The 16886-nt window shown below is 51.5% G+C and overlaps 1 protein-coding gene across 21 annotated transcripts in view; it reads right to left on the reverse strand.

Moving 5' to 3' along the window:
- The window catches only part of CLEC16A (C-type lectin domain containing 16A), a 220211-nt gene that overhangs the window by 41601 nt on the left and 161724 nt on the right, over positions 1-16886 (reverse strand). For 20 of the 21 annotated variants that reach the window (XM_021086617.1, XM_021086621.1, XM_021086630.1 and 17 more), the window contains 3 exons: positions 14447-14598; positions 10393-10597; positions 8648-8812 (listed from right to left, as the gene is read on the reverse strand). In XM_021086617.1, the coding sequence (XP_020942276.1) occupies positions 8648-8812; positions 10393-10597; positions 14447-14598 (522 nt within the window). Of the gene's footprint in view, positions 1-7662; positions 8538-8647; positions 8813-10392; positions 10598-14446; positions 14599-16886 lie in introns of those variants that run through there. The other variant, XM_021086628.1, reaches the window with a different exon arrangement.

The raw sequence follows: 16886 nt of genomic DNA on the forward strand, positions 1-16886 counted from the left end.
GGCTGTGTCCTGCCACCCTCTCCCTCAGAGACGGGTGGCAGAGCTGTCAGGTGCAGCTGCTTGGCTCTTGCCAACGCTGGCCTCGAAGCAAACAGTCTCGAAGCGAAACGCACCCCCCCGCCCCATCCCCGGTAGCTCTGTGGCCTTGGACTAGCCCCAGTGTCCCATCTGTACAGCAGGGGAAGTGATACCTGCTTTCAGAGCTGTGCGGAGGGTAGAAGTGATGCACACGAAGTGCCTGGCACGGTTAATTCTTCCGGTCTAACTGTACCCCACACTTGCAGAAATAGACGACTTTTGGTCCAAAACATGCAGAGGCTTGGAGCCAACAACATGGTGTTGCTTGATCCCACTCGGGCCTCAGGTGGGGAGAAGGCACTTTGGAAGCCTCCAAACTGAGTCAGGAATGAAAGGGCACGGTGGGGGGTCGGGGTGGGGACGTCAGGCTCTGACCTGGGCAGACGGGAGTTCAAAGCCTTGCCGGGGAGAGGGGTATCTGCTGTGACCTTGGGCAGCTGGCTTCCTCTCATGCAGAAAAGGAAGATGAAAGAAGAAGACTGCATTGAGTGCTTAGCAATTCAGTGCATTTTGCTTAAAAAATATATATATGGGCCTCAGGGTCAGAAACAAGCTTCTGCAACTCTTCAACCCAGTGGAAGGAGTCACCGACCAGGGAGCTGACAGCTGGGAGGGGACAACACAGGGCCGGGGAGACTGGAGGGGTGGAGGGGGGGGGGCCTCTTCTTCCCGTGTGACTCTGGAAAGGGTATTTTTTGCCTAGAGGAGCTGGAAGGAGAGAGCTGGCTCCAGTTTTATAATCGGAAACAAGAAAAATAACAGGCCTAAAAAATCAGTTTCTGGGAAACGCTGCCACGAGATGACATGAGCACCTAGTACGTTCCCCCGGGGGAGGAGTCAAGTCAGAACTGAGGTCTATGAATTACACATCGAGTTCTCTCCCTTTCTCTGCTTATTTATTTATTTTGGGATGTCAGGCCGAGGCCTTGTGGTCAGCTCGGCTGGCTCCGGGCACTCTGTAATCCTGCATTCCTCCTCAGCTACTCAGCTGCCAGAGGCTAGCTCTGGAACCGTGCTGCTTTCCACAGAACCATTGCGTGTTCTGGGTCAGCGACCGATAGGGCCGGTTTGTTTGCTTCCGACAGAGATGATAACACCTGTGGAAAGCACGGTCTCGCCACTCGGGCTCAGGACTTCATTGTTTGCCCAGAGACAGATGGCGCCCTGCGTCCAGCAGGACAATGGAGGGAAGGGGACCCTCCCGCTGCACAGGGCCAGACCCGGGCACGAGCAAGGCAGCCAAGCCCCCGCGCGTGCACGGGAGTCCGGCTGCTGGGAACCACTCACCCAGCCCGGCCTCCAGCCACCAACCCATGTCCCCAGTCCGATGGTCACTGAGCACCTGCTCACTCCCCAAGGGTCAGCCATCGAGGGCAGGACAGACAGGGCCCCAGAACCTTCTATGCTAGTGCAGGACAGTGATACAGATGAGAAGACAAACGGGAAACTTCAGTTAAAGGTAAGGGCTCTGAAGACTGGGAAAACAGCTCCTTAAAGTATTCAATTCCGCGCTGGGGGAGGGATAAATCAGGACGCTGGGATTAAGGTACACACACCGCCAGGTAGAAAAGCGGTCATCAACAAGCGTCGACAGCGTGGCGCAGGGAACTACACTCAATACTTTATAATAAAATATAAGGGAAAATAATCTGAAAAAGAATACACACACACACACAACCGAATGGCTGTGCTGTACACCTGAAACTAACCTGCCACTGCAAATCAGGTATACTTCAAATTTTAAAAAAAAGGAAAAAAAGTTAAATTCCCATTTAACCCAGAAATTCCACTCCTAGGTAGATGCCCCCAAAGCCTGAACACAGGTGTTCAAACAAAAACTCATACACACACCCCCACAGGAGCGATACTGACACTGGCTAAAAGGTGGGGATAACCCACAGGGCCACCAACGGGTGTACGGATGGGGACACCGAAGGTGGTCTCTCCACACCAGGGGATGTGACTCAGCCATGAGAAGGAACGAAGCTCTGACACAGGCCATGGCCTGAAGGAACCTCCAAAACATGACGCCAAGTTAAAGAAGCCAGAAACAAAAGGCTACGCACGGTAGGACTGACATGAAACATCCAGAAGAGATAAACCCAGAGACAGAGCAGGTGAGTGACTGCCAGGGGTGAGGGGCAGGAGGGAATAGGGAGCGAGTGCCTAGTGGGTACAGGCTGACGGGGCATAACGAAAAGGTCTCGGAACTAGGAGAGGTGGTGGCGGTGCCAGACTGTGAAAGCACTGAGAGCCACTCAACTGTGTACTTCCCAATGGCTAGTTTCACGCTGCGTGAATTCCGCCACAGCTGAGAAACAAACCCCAGTTGCTGCACAGAGCGGGGGTGGGGGGTAGGTCTCTGAAGAGGAAACCGAGCAGAACCCTGAATGCACCTGCCTCGCAGAGGGTTCCTGTTTCCAGCCAGAGGGCAGTGCAAGGACAGGGGTCCCGAATGGGTGGCACCTGGCCCTGGTGAGGGGCCGTCCGAAAGCCAGCGGCTGAAATGCTGGGCGGTATGATCTGCAAAGAGGGATGCTGGGGGAGGAGAGAGAGGAGCTGGTTGTGGAAAGGGGCAGGACTGAGGCCGTGGAGAGGGGCTGGGACAGGAGGGGCTGGGGTTAAGCAGGGTGGAGAGCAGTGAAAGAGGCAGAGCGTCCCTTCCCTGGAGCCAAAAGGCTGGTGGGCGGCAGCTGATGATCCTCAGCTGGGGAAGGGTCACTTTTTTGGGACATGTCACTGAGCCCCCATCAGTGAGGGCCCGTGACAGTCAACCTGCCTGGCTGTCTCCTCCAGTCTCTGGAACAGGCTAGGCCCTAGAGCCCTCCTGCTTGGGCCAGAATTAGGATGGGCTCAGGGAGGGACGACCTGAGCAAGAGGGACGGTGGTATTCTGTCCCCAACCCGCCCAACCCCGTGAAGACCCTCCCTCCCCGGCCGGGCACACGCACCGGCCTGTGCCCTTGCGGAGCTGAACATTCAGTGGGGCCGAGGGCCATATACATAAAACCAGCCAATAAATAGAATTTGTGATTTCTCTCCAAGCCAAATGGAAGAAGAAAAATATGCCGAAGTGGCTGGTCGCCTATTAGTCCTGATTTATATTCTACTTTAATATCTCTTCCAAGGAAATGAAAGGTATATTTTCATCAAATATAATCATTTACAGTTGCTAAAGGGGGAGACAAACTGCTCAATGACAATTACCTGGGCCTGCAGATAAAATCGGATGTGTCACAACAGAGCGAGCTCTTCCAGCAGTCACCCAGAGGCACATGGCTGGTGATGTTTTTTTCCCTTGGGAACTGTTCCCCCGGCAGGAACGAGGAACCCGCATGGCCCGGGATGTTGCAACAGTGTGGCCTGTGGTGAGGGACACAGGGCGACACCGGGATGGCAGCATCGGAGGCCAACCTGGGCCGTGTTCCGAGGACCCATCCAGGGCCACCCTTTAGCTTTCGCAAACCTGTGTGTCAGGTGAGGGCAGTGCAATGGATGTGCAAACAACCCGAGTCGATCACCTGCGTGCCGGGGACGCACACCCGGCTCGCTTAGGTGGCAGAGGTTAAGCAGAGGAAGGCTGCCTGAGGTCTTCTGGACGTCCGGGCTCCCGCGTGTTCCCAAGCCAGCCAGCATCGAGGGGCCCAGTGGGAATTCCTTGTCCTCCTGGGAAAGGCACCAGGTGGGATCTGTGCTAAGGCTGCGCACAGAACAGGAACGAAGGCTCACTCCTCATTCAGTGGAAACTGAGCGAAGGCCCTGTGCTAGGCACTGAGGTATGGCAGGGATGGGACACCCCGGGTCCCCAAGGACGTGACATTCTCCGTGGGGAAAGTACATGAATACGTCAGCCAGGTAAGGAGCCCCAGGGATGCAGAGACGATAAACCAGGCTAAGGTCATGGGCAGTAACCTTTGCTAGGGGAGTGACCAGGAGGCCTGAGCCATTAGCGGGAAGCAGCCACACCCAGATTTAGGGAAGAACAATCAGTGCAAAGGCCCTGGGGCAGGAAAGAGCTCCGTGAGTTACAGCAGCGGTTCTCAAAGCATGGTCTGGGGAACCCTGGGGGACTCCCAGGGTCAAAACTGCCCTAAAAATAATGAAACAGCATTTTCTTTTTTCCTTTCATTCTCCCAGGAGTACACAGAGGAGTTTTCCAGAGGCCACGTGATGTGCGTCATCACAGCAGAAGCAGAAGCAGAGGGGAATCTGCTGCCTCCTAGTCAGTCAGATATTAAAGATTTAAAAGGATATTTTGTTTTGGAAAACAGAGATACAGTTTATAAAGAACTATATTATTTATGTTTACATGGGATGGGTTATTATTTTTTAAATAAGTAAATATTTAAAAATACCTATTTAATAGTAATATTTACGTATTTCTCAGTTTTAATTTCTTTCTTTCTTTTTTTTTTTTTTTTGGTCTTTTTGTCTTTTCTAGGGCGCTCCTGCGGCATATGGAGGTTCCCAGGCTAGGGGTCTACTCGGAGCTGTAGCCACCGGCCTACACCAGAGCCATCTGCGACCTATACCACAGCTCACGGCAATGCCAGAGCCTTAACCCACTGAGCGAGGCCAGGGATCGAATCCGCAACTTCATGGTTCCTAGTCGGATTCGTTAACCACTGAGCCACGATGAGAACTCCCAGCTTTAATTTCTAATATCTGAAATATCAATAAATATAATCCATACAAACTAAAGCTCTTTGGGTTCCTTAATACTTCTTTATTACTTTTTGGCCAGATCCTCCATCTCTAGGCCGCCAGGAAACTCTCCTCAATACTTTTTTTTCTTTTGGGCCGTACCTGTGGTATATAGAGGTTCCCAGGCTAGGGATCGAATCGGAGCTACAGCTACCAGCTTACACCATAGCCACAGCAACTCAGGATCCATCCTGCGTCTGCAGCCTACACCACAGCTCACGGCAACGCCGGATCCTTAACCCACTGAGTGAGGCCAGGGATCGAACCTATGTCTTCATGAATCCTAGTCAGGTTCTTAACCTACTGAGCCACAACAGTGACTCCCCCTCAATACTTCCGTGAAGAGTATGGAGGGGACCTGAGGCCAGAACTTGGAGAAGTGCTGACTCAGAGGAGCAGCAGGGGTGGTGTGGCCCGGTGGGGGTGGGCAGTGTCAGCGTGAAGGCAGGGGAGCTGCAACAGAGAGGTCAGCACGGGCGCATCTCATGATCACACAAGGTCAGGGAGAGGTCTAGCTTTTATTCTAAGGGCACCAGGGAGCCACAGGGAGCTTGTAGGCAGGGGCATGGTGTGATACGATTTCCATTCTAGGAAGATCCCTCTGGCCGCATGGAGGGAAGGGGACGAGGCCGGAAGCCAGGGAATACTGTGGCTGCCGCTGCCATGGCCTCAAGGGCGAAAAAAGGAAAAAGGCGGAGCAGGCGGCGGGTGTGGGAGAGGGAAGGGAAGAATGAAGGATGACTGCAAGACGCTGGGCGGCTGTGGGGCCAGGTACTGAGACAGCAGGTGCTGACGGCGGCGCCGGGGCTCCCCTCCCTCTCTGAGTCAGGCTAAGGCGCAACGGTTCTTTAGGTCACGTCTCTGCATCTCTGGCGCAGGCAAGGGCAGGAGGGCAGTGAGGCCTCTCTACCCAAGGGCTCAGAGCCATCTCCGGGGGCGGCACACCCGTGGAATGTCCCCACCGCCCCCTACGCTTGAGCGGCGCTTCCAGGGGCTGGCAGGGGCGAGACAGCTGCTTTCAGATGCTGCCTTTGACTTGCCACCATCCCTAGCGGCCCACCCTCACATACACCGACCCTGGGACCAGCAGGAGGACTCTGGGCATTCCGGCAGTGCCCAGCCACCTGCCAGGTAGGGCCAGGCCACGGCAGGCAGGGCGACAGCCCAGCACAGGAAACCTCACTGCTCCCTGGAGCCTGGGCAGGGTGGGAGAGGCCAGTCATGGCGAAGCCGTCTGCAAACAGACAGGATTATGTAGATGCTGAAGAATGCGACATTTGACTCAATTTATTAATTTACACTTGCCTTGTGCCAAAGATGAGGGAGCAGAAATAAGGACCAGGTTTTTCTCCTTAACCCATTAGTTCTCGAGCTCAAAGAAGCACTGATAATCCTAAAGAAATGATTTTTTTTTTGCCCCCCCCTTTTTTAAAATGGCCACACCCGCGGCATATAGAGGTTCCCAGGCTAGGGGTTGAATCGGAGCTGCAGCTGCCGGCTTACGCCACAGCCACAGCAACGTAGGATCCGAGCCTCATCTGCGACCTATACCACAGCTCATGGCAATGTTGGATCCTTAACCCACCAAGCAAGACCAGGGACTGAACCCACGTCCTCATGCATGCTAGTCAGGCTCGTTATCGCTGAGCCATGATGGGAATTCCAAGAAATGATTTCTTAATCAATATAACCTTATGCGTCAATTTGTTTCAATTAAAAAAATTATATGGGGGTGGGGGGATGTGCTTGGGTCGTGGGATGGAAATCCTGTGACACTGGATTGTGACGATCACTGTACAACTACGGATGTGAAACATTCACTGACTGATAAAAAAATAAATAAAACAATAAAGCAGCGCTTACAGAAATGTTATAACAAAATCACAACTGTGCGTTAAAAAGAAAAGAAAAGAAAGAAAAGGAAAGAGAGGAAGAAAGACATGGTCTCTTACCAGACCAGTTCGTACTCAGTTAATTGAGACAAACGGTCGTCCTTTCACTTACTATTTAACCGTTTGCTATTTAACCATCTCTACGGACCATGAAGCAACCTGGAGCATGTTTAACAAAGAACCCTCTCCAGGCTCCCTGGCGGCGGCAGAATCGTCTCCCCTCTCACAGCTGGAAGCCGAGGGGGGGGGGGGGCTCGGTCAGTCTGGTAGCCTGAGACTGGACTTAACAGAAGAGCCGTGGGCTGTGGCGGTGGACGCTTTCCCAGGGTGCGGGGGCCGGGACTGCAGACACGGGCGGGGAAGGCCTCCCCTTCGACATGGCAGGTCCCCCGCTGGGAATTTCCTCCAGAGTCACGTGAGATGTGCACACTTACGAAGACGTTCTCAGTGACAATGGACGGAGCAAAGCACTGGGCAGGACTCAAATGTCCATCACTATGAAACGCTACACAGAGATGTTTTTGGTCCGTCCATGCACCAAAACACCATACAGCAATAAACAAGCATTCTCAACTTACATGCGTGTACAGATAACACCGCCTTGTCAATAAGTGAAAACAGTAAGACGTGGAGTGACATACAACCCACCCTGGGTGCAAGAGAGACGAGCCAAACGTTTCTGGAAGGACACGCAAAACTGTTAACAATGGTCACTTCTGGGACCAAGCAGTCTTATGTTTCATGGTATCAGGTCCTGTTTGGATTTTTCTTTTTTTTTTTTTTTTCCTTTTTAGGGCCCCACCCTTGACAAAGGGAGGTTCCCAGGCTAGGGGTCGAATTGGAGCTGTACCCGCTGGCCTATGCCACAGCCACAGCAATGCCAGATCTGAGCTGTGTCTGCGACCTATGCCACAGCTCACAGCAATGTCAGATCCTGAACCCACTTAGCAAAGTCAGGGATCGAACCTGTGTCCTCATGGATAATGGTCAGATTCATCTCCGCTGGGCCACAACAGGAACTCCCACTCCTGGGATTTTTAAAAATCATATGCTTATGGTATATACTATAGTTCAAAAATGAATTCACCAAATCTAAGGATGAGAATGAATCACAGGGTGGAGGGGAAAGAGGGACCCTGATTTGAGTCAGGTTCTTTTGACTGCATTTTGTTCTTAGACGGGTAACTGCTTTTGAAAACATTTCGCAACATTTGCAGTGGAAGTTTGAAGCCCTGACCATGGAGGGCTGAAACTGCAAGGGACAGCTTGGCTCATTTTCTGAAGTTTTGTAACTGAAGAGCAAGGTTCTCTTTCGAGGGATCAGGGTGCATGTGGATGTGCCTAAAGCAGACGTGTCAGAACAGGAAGGGGGAGCCCGCCCGCGTGCCCTTCTGCAAAAGCGGGACTTGGAGTCCTGCCAGGTGTCCTTGAACTTTCTATCTGTGCTGCTCTGTGGAGAGGGGGGGAGGAAAGTCAGAGATGCCTCTCGGTGAGGGTGGGAGGAGACGCTCCCAGAAAGAAGAGAGGGGCAGCTGCCCAGTGGGCAGCAGGACCGTCTTCGGAAGTCTCCCTTCTTTGAACCACACACACACACACACACGAGCTCTTCCCAGTCATGCTCTACGGAGAAGCAACAACTCCCACCACCATTATGAATCATCTAAGTATTGCCAAGAAATTTCCAAGAAACTTTTTCGTCTTCATTCTGAGGAGTTTTTCCACATCCTCAACAAATCCCTGGAAAACAAACCCAGGCGGCAGAACACCAAAGAGAAAGCCAAGATTTCCTTCTGGGGCTTGTGTTTAATCTTGAGCTGAACTTTGATAAGTTCTATGAAATCGCTGCCTCCTACCGACTGGATTCCTGAGAGGGAAAGGGACGCGTACACAGGCTCCAGACAGAGGAAGCCCCAGAAGCCCGCCTCTCCCGCTCCTTGGAGGGGACAGGAGGTGGCGCAGGGTGGGCCTGCTTACCTGGCACCTTGTCCACGGAGGCGAACACGGAGCGCTGTACGGTGGGGTCGCTGCTGCCTCGGCGGCACTGGTCATAGAAGCGGAAAGGCAGGTGCTGGCTGGAGGAGGAGCCGAGACCAAACCCCAGGACCTCGGTGGTCGGCTGGATCGGGAGGTCCAGCAGGGCTGTGTTCAAACAAACCTGCGGTTCATGCTCAGCACGCGGGGTGGGAGTGCAGGTGAAGACACATCCCTTGGGTGATGCCAAGCAGGCAGCCAGTGGCCTTGCACCAGCGGCCTTGAGTTTTCCTTGGGGAAGCCAGCGTGACACCAGGGCTGCGCCTGAGGCTCCAAACACAAACGGCGCCTCGCGAGGGGGTCAGAGCTGAGGGCCAGGCCCATCTTTGCCTTGGATTCTCAGCTGCCACACACAAGAGGCCTTTGCCAAGCGTCTTGGGTAGTTTCAGACGCCAAAGCAAAGGAGGCCAACTCTGCCATCAAAGTTCACTTATCTCCACGTATGGGGAAGAAAGTGTGAGAGAGAACGTCCACACACGTGTGCATTTATGAGTGTGTATCTGTCACAGCTGCTGTCTTCCTGTCCACACACAAATCACGTGGTGCAGCAATTTGGAGGGGCTTTTTAAAATCAATTTAAGAAATACCCAAGGCGTTAGTTCTAACAGCCACTTTACGGCATAATTCTCAATTTTCAAATGAAATATTTAGCCTTCATGTCAGCTGTGAGAAATGGCTTTACATTAAAAAAAAAAAAAAAAAAAACCTCTCTGAAAATAAATCTTAAAAGAAAGGACTGAATGATTTAAGTCACTTTGCACATTACAAAATGCTTCTGTAATGATTTTGGAGGCCAAGCAAGAAATAAGATGCAGACTCTATGGGATGCAGGCTGCGCAAATCGCCAGGGCCTGGGCTGGAAAGAACCGAACGTCCAGAACCCTGCCCTCCGAGGGTCTATTTTTAGTTGACCCGCGAAGAAAGCTCCCCTCCTCCCCAGTGGGCTGGAAGGCCTCCCAGTGACCACACCAGGATGGCCACCAGTGCTCGAACCGAAAGGCACTGGCTTCTCAAGGAAGGCTGGCGTGACTGTGGGAGCTGACGGCACGGCTCTCCCGAGGAGGGCGCTGTGGCCTCTGCCCTGAGTAAGGGAGTGTCCTCGTCTCTGCGCCTTCACTGCCAAGGAAGCGGGGGCCTCCCTCACGCGGGGTGGTGTGGGGCTCCTCCCAGATTCACCACGATCCTCGGGAAAGGTAAAACGTCAGCAGGACTGCCCCTCATGAGAGCCGGGGACGGAGAGGAGGAAGGGCTGGGCTTTAGAGAGAGGACTTGGGCCAGCTGGCTGCCTGTGTGGCTCTGGGCGAGCCCCTGAGCCTCAGTTTGCTCTTCTATAAAATGGGCAGAACAGGCCCTACTCATCTCGAGGGCTGTTTTGAAGGCTGAGAGGTGGCGGAGGAATGCCAAGCACTCTGTAAAGGTAAGCTAGAGAATTTCCGCGTGCACACTGGCAGCTCTGTCCCAGCCCGAGAGCTGCCTGCTCACGGCCTCTGCCTGCCAGGGAGGCCCTCCTCTTCCAAGCAGCTCTCGAGACGCTCCAGAAATCAAACACCTAGGAATCACCATTCTCTCCCCCAAAGACAACTGATTCCTGAACCACATGTGTCCTTTTCTAGAGGGCTCTCGAGGCCACCGCGAGAACCATGCTGCCAGCCTGTGGCAGAGGGCACTCCGCCGGGGCCACCACTCACCAGCTATCCTCTGCATCTTCATGCGCCTCGCCTGGATGCGGCCCTTGGCCAGGCGCTGCTTGGCGATGATGCAGCGGATGTGGTCCGAGAAGATGAAGGTGGCCTGGAGGATGGGGAAGGGCTTGGAGTGGGGGCTGGACGCGGGCTTGTGGATGGTGATGTTCAGGGCGCGGCTGTCGTCCTCCACGCCGGTCACCTGCATGTCCTGCCGGGGGAGGAGGCCGAAGAAAGGGTGCTGTTAGGCTGCTGGCGGGGGGGGGGGGGGGCGGGTAGGGAGCTGTGGGTCCACATCCCATCCAGAAAGAGGTCCCCGAGACTGAAGTTTGCTCTTGCTCTGAAGGGGACGATCAGCCCCCCAAGGACGGGCACAAACCAGGTCGGGGCCGGCGGGAAAAGATGGAGTTGGGGGCGCAGAGAGCTCCAGAGGCTGAGGTTGGCTGCGGGGGCTGGTCCCGTTCCCCCGAGGCTTGAACCAGCTGGTGAACACGAGGGACACTAGCCCCTTCCAAGGGCCCCCGGGGAACCCAACAGTCAAACTCCAACAATCCTTGCTTCTGAGAAACTGGATATGACAAACCCAGGTTCCTAGTTCTTCCGGCATGACCTTCCATCTGGTCCCGCCTTGCTTCTCCTAAGAAGGGGGCCTCGCCGGCTCCCAACTCTATGTTTCTGAAGAATCCTGGTCCCAAAGCGAAAAAGCTAACTCCGAGAAAGGGACTGGGGAGGGTCACGCGGCAGATGTTTAAAGAAAGTTACACTTGAAAGGGAGAGGAGAGCTCATGATAGCAAGTATCATAAGGACAAATCAATGTAAAACTTCAGAATGCAGTCTGTGTAAAGAATTTGCTTCCTGGAGTTCCCATTGTGGCACAGCAGAAACAAATTCCACTAGGAACCATGAGGTTGCAGGTTCGATCCCTGGCCTCGCTCAGTGGGTTAAGGCTCTGGCATTGCCGTGAGTTGTGGTTTAAGTTACAGATGTGCCTTGGATCCTGTGTTGCGGTGGCTGTGGTGTAGGCCGGCAACTGTAGCTCTGATTTGACCCCTAGCCTGGGAACCTCCATATGTCACGGGTGTACCCTCCCCCAAAAAAGGATTTGCTTCCCACTAAGGTTTGAGATAAAAGCACCAGACAGGAGACAAGACATGAAAGTCAGAAACCCTAGAGGAGGAAGGGAGCGCTAAAGGCTCATAAAGTAAGACAGTTACTGTTCAAAGGCATTCTGCCTGGCACAGGCTCTTTGGAAATAACCCTGCCACTGAAATGTTGCAGTGGGGATTAGATGAGATATCACACTTTGATTTTTTTTTAATTTAACACATTTAATTTAACAGTCATTTTGGCTGCGCCTGAAGCATGGGGAAGTTCCTGGGCCAGGGATTGAACCCGAGCCTCAGCAGTGACAACACCAGGTCCTTAACCCACTGAGCCACCAGGGAACTCCCCCCCTTTTAAAGGTATTACACTTTTAAAATGCAGAGGTTGGCACACAGTAATGGGCTGACGAATAGTAGCTACTGGAAGACGACCAAAAGAAAAGGTTTATGTGGCTTTCATTGTCTGATGGACGATATGTGTTAATCCTCTGAGGGAGAAAAACACTTTCCTGATGCTAAATTCTAAAGAAAATTGATCATAAGCCTAGATAAATAAGAAGCACTAAGTCACCTAATGGACACTCTCTTAGGTGGAAGTCTTTTTTTTTAAATGAGATTCCTCAGATAGTAGCTCTCACACCACCTTCTATAAAAGACATTTTTTAAATGGAAAGATCTTAAAAAAGAGGCGGCTGGGAAACAGCTGCAATAGCATCTTCAGACATGTGTGTGGTCCTCTTAGGGAGTGGGTCATCCTGGAGGGGTGGATGGCTCAGCAACCAGGACCGCCCAGCAAGGAAGTGGACTCGGCACAGGGCAGGTTAAACCTGGAGAAGCCTGCTGGACGTTCGGGGCCTGAGGGTCTTAGTGGAGGGTGTGAGCTGGAAGGCTGTTTTGCAGTTGGTCTGATTCCATGTTTCATTCGATCAATGAGCTGGCACTTAGTCACCCATCATTCTGACAAACATTAAGAAAATCTGGGAGTTCCCATTGTGGCACAGCAGAACTGAGTCCGACTGGGAACTATGAGGTTATGGGTTCAATCCCTAGCCTCGCTCAGTGGGTTAAGGATCCAGCGTCGCCGTGAGCTGTGGTGTAGGTCGCAGACACGGCTCAGATCTAATGTTGCTGTGACTGGGGCGTAGGCCCCTAGCCTGGGAACCTCCATATGCCACGGGTATGGCCCTAAAAAAAAGAAAAAGAAAAAAAAAAGAAAATCCGGGAGTTTCCATTGTGGCTCAGTGTGTTATGAGGACAACAGGTTCGATCCCTGGCCCGCTCAGTGGGTTAATGATCCGGTGTGGTCGTGAGCTCTGGTGCAGGTCACAGGCACAGCTTGGATCCCGCGTTGCTGTGGCTGTGGTGTAGGCTGGCAACTATAGCTCTGATTTGATCCCTAGCCCGGGAACTTCCGTATGTCACAAGTGAGGCCCTAAAAAGCCAAAAAAGAAAAAGAAAAAAAAAAAAAAAAAAAAAAAAAAAAAAAGAAAAAGAAAATCCAAGCTCTGATCAAACATAATGAAAAGAATATGAAAAAGAATATGTATATGTAGCTGAGTCACTTTGCTGTATAGTAGAAATTAATATAACATTGTAAATCAACTACATTTCAATTAAAAAAAAAACTTGAAAGAAAGAAAGAAAGGGAGAGAGAGAGAAAGGGAAAACAAAGCCAAGCTCCAGCTTGACGTCCTTCACTGGGTGGCCTGGGCCTGCTGGAGAGGCAGGGGACCCTGGAACTTCCATACATCACCAGCGGCAATAACCATTTTGGAGAGGAATTTAAGAGGGGAAATAGGCACACCCCAACTTCTTGGTATCTGCCCAGGGGAACCCTGGCCCAAGTGCACTAGGAAGTAAGGACAATTCTGTTCCCGGCAGCACCGTTTGTAAAGGTGGACACAGCCACAGGTCACTGGCTGACTCTGCCTTGGTGTGGTCAGGCGGCAGTGCAAAGAAAACCAGTAAAGGAGCTCCCATCATGGCTCAGTGGAAATGAACATGACTAGTATCAATGAGGACACAGGTTCGATCCCCAGCCCCCCTCAGTGGGATAAGGATCTGGTGTTGCCGTGAGCTGTGGTGTAGGTCGAAGACACAGCTCAGATCTGGTGTTGCTGCAGCTGTGGTGTAGGCTGGCGGCTACAGGTCCGATTTGACCCCTAGCCTGGGAACCTCCATATGCTGCAGGTGTGGCCCTAAAAACGACAAATAAGTAAAATAAAATAAAATAAATGAACCATAAGGATATAGTGTATGACATAGGAAATACAGCCAAAAAAAAAAAAAAAAGAAAAAAAAGAAAAGAATACCAGTAAGTCTACGTATCTGAACCAAAACATTCATTGCATGAAAAAAGCAAAGTTTAGAATATATTCAGTGAGATAGTATAAAAAAAATACACACCCATACACCCCTTCTCAAGTATGTGTGTACCTTTTTTTTTTTTTTTTTTTTGTCTTTTTGCCTTTTCTAGGGCCATTCCCAAGGCATAAGGAGGTTCCCAGGCTAGGGGTCGAATCGGAGCTGCAGCCACTGGCCTACACCACAGCCACAGCAATGCGGGATCCAAGCCGCATCTGCGACCTACACCACAGCTCACGGCAACACCGGATCCTTCACCCACTGAGCAAGGGCAGGGACCGAACCCGCAACCTCATGGTTCCTAGTCGGATTCGTTAACCACTGCGCCACGACGGGAACTCCTGTACCATTTTTTTTTCAACCGTACATGTGCTGATATCTCCACATGCATCTGACCGTGGAGGAGAAGAGGAAGACCTGGGTTTGGGTTGGGGGACGTGGCCCTTATCTGGGAGGTCTTTCAACTTTTTTCGATGATAATCGGTCCATGTAGCGTTTGTGTCACCAGGGATTGACTGTAAAGATGATACATTCGTGGGTGTTTGTACAGCCAACCGAGAAGAAGGGTTCCCGGAGTTTTTGGCCATCGTACCTGCAGAAGGCCGGCAAACTTGACCACTCCCCAGCCCAGCCGGGACACGTCGGGCTCCACCAGACTCATCTGGTAAATGTCGACGGCCAGGAACCGCTGGAGCATGCCGCCGTCCTTGGTGATCACCGTGCAGGCGATCAGGTCGCTGTTGTCTGGGAGGAAAGGGACAGAGAGAGCAATGAGGCGCCGTCTGCGCCCAGCCTGATGGAGATACTCGGGCCGACTCGAGGCCTGCCGGGCAGCACAGCCCCGTGTCGGAGGCCAGGCTGGGAGTCCCATACACACACTTGGGTCGGGGTCCCTCCCCAGTCTGGCTGGGCAATTGCTCTACCTCTCTGGGCTTCAGATGCCTCATCTGAAAAATGGGGATCGTGTCCAGCCCCCTCAAAGCACCGTTTGTGAGAACTAACGCATACGAAGTACATAAAGCATCAGCATGATGTTAACTGCATATCAGGCACTGCGACTGCAGCTAAAGAAACACCCAGCACACCGAGAATCCCAGTAACATTTCGGCCCTTCTCTGCAGGTGTTGGTGGTTTACACTTGAGGCGGGTTTTGCCTAAATTAAGTGGAGACAGGAAAGGAAAAGTCCCTGGCTCGGTTACAGAATCACCAAGGCGCCAGCCTGGTGTCTGACACCTCCAAGGCGAGCTCTACACTAGACGGTGTGCGATTGGGCAAGCACCTGGCCCCTCCAATCCACGGTTCCCCATCTGTAAAGTGGGAAGAACGTCCCCTACCTGGAGATGCTTGATGCCTTAAATGACAACAGGCAGGTAAAGCATTAAGCATGGGGTCCTTGGCTTATGCTTGGTCCCTTCTTTTAATTGGACGTGATTCCCAGATTTGACGTCTAATTTAGGGCCTGTCCTTGATAGCTTTGAAATCACTAGAGTGACACAGGACCGCTAAATCTACAGTCGGCCTTGAGTTCCCTCCAATGAAATTCTCTCCCAAATATTTTAAAAGAAACAGCTGAACCAGGAAACACCCTAAATGCCCCCAGATAGGAACCATTTGAGTATGATTTTTTTCCCTCCATCCTATGGAAAATTATATACCCATTTAAAAATTGTGTTTAACCAAACTGTGAACTGTGGTCACCTATGAGGAGGGAAGTGAGAACTGGGGGTGGGAGTGCGTGAGTGTGTGAGTGTATATGTGTGTAACATAGCAACAGAACTTTAATTTTTGCCCTCTATACCACTGTATTGCTTGAAATTATTTTAAAATGAGAAGATGTTCAATATGTACTTTTAAAGTACATATTAAAACTCAAGTGAAAAATCTTATTTGCAAATAATTGCATGACATTGGGAAAGACATTACAATTTTAAGAGGACAAGAGGATAAAAACCTTATTAATATGATTATTATATACATATATTTTTTTGAGTATTCCAGAGTTCTTTTGTGGTGCAGTGGGTTAAGGATCCAGTGCTGTCAGTGCAGTGGCTCGGGTTGCTGCCGTGGCGCTGGTTAGACCCCTGGCCTGGGAGCTTCCACCTGCCGTGGGTGTGGCCAAAAAAACAACCACCCCAAACCTGAAATATATTTCAACAACAACAACAAAAAGGCAGGGAGTTCCCGTTGTGGCACAGTGGAAATGAATCTGACTAGGAACCATGAGGTTGAAGGTTTGATCCCTGGCCTCGATCAATGGGTTAAGGATCTGGCGTTCCCGTGAGCCGTGGTGTAGGTTGCAGATGTGACTTGGATCTGGTGTTGCTGTGGCTCTGGTGTAGGCTGGCAGCTACAGTTCTGATTAGACCCCTAGCCTGGGAACCTCCATATGCCGCAGGAGTGGCTCTAGAAGAGGCAAAAAGACAGATTAGTAAATAAATACATAAAATAAAATAAAAAATAAACGGAAGAAAATAAAAAAAAGTATCCCTACAAAGAGATATAACCCAGAGAAATATACTAAAACATTAAAAGACATCTCTGATTAGAAAAATGGTGGGTTGGTTTTTTTGTTTTTTAAACAGGTTTATTTATTTATTTAGGTTGCTTTTGGCTGCACCCAAGGCATGCAGAAGTTCCCAGGCCAGGGATCGAACCCACGCCACAGCTATAACCAGAGCCATGGCAGTGACAAGGCCGGATCCTTAACCCCCTGAGCCACAACAGAATTCCTTAAACAGGTTTACTGAGGTTTAATTTATATACTATAAAATGCACCCATCTGAAGTGCACGGTTTGCGTTTTAGGGGAGGTACAGCTGTGCATGACACTCTAGCTGTGGGACACTTGCATCGCCCCCACCGCGTTCTGTGACCTGGTACCTGGCTTCATGTTCCGGGTGGTGGGGAGGTGGGAAAAGAGAGCATGGAGGGAACAATTCCAGCCCCGGGCACATGTGAGGAGCTGGGCTCAGGTATCTGCCAGGCTTTCCCCCCCACTTCCATGTTTACTTTTCATTTAGATCTGAGGGATG

This window comes from Sus scrofa, chromosome 3 (genome assembly GCF_000003025.6).
Source record: "Sus scrofa isolate TJ Tabasco breed Duroc chromosome 3, Sscrofa11.1, whole genome shotgun sequence".
Taxonomy (NCBI): Eukaryota; Metazoa; Chordata; class Mammalia; order Artiodactyla; family Suidae; genus Sus; species Sus scrofa.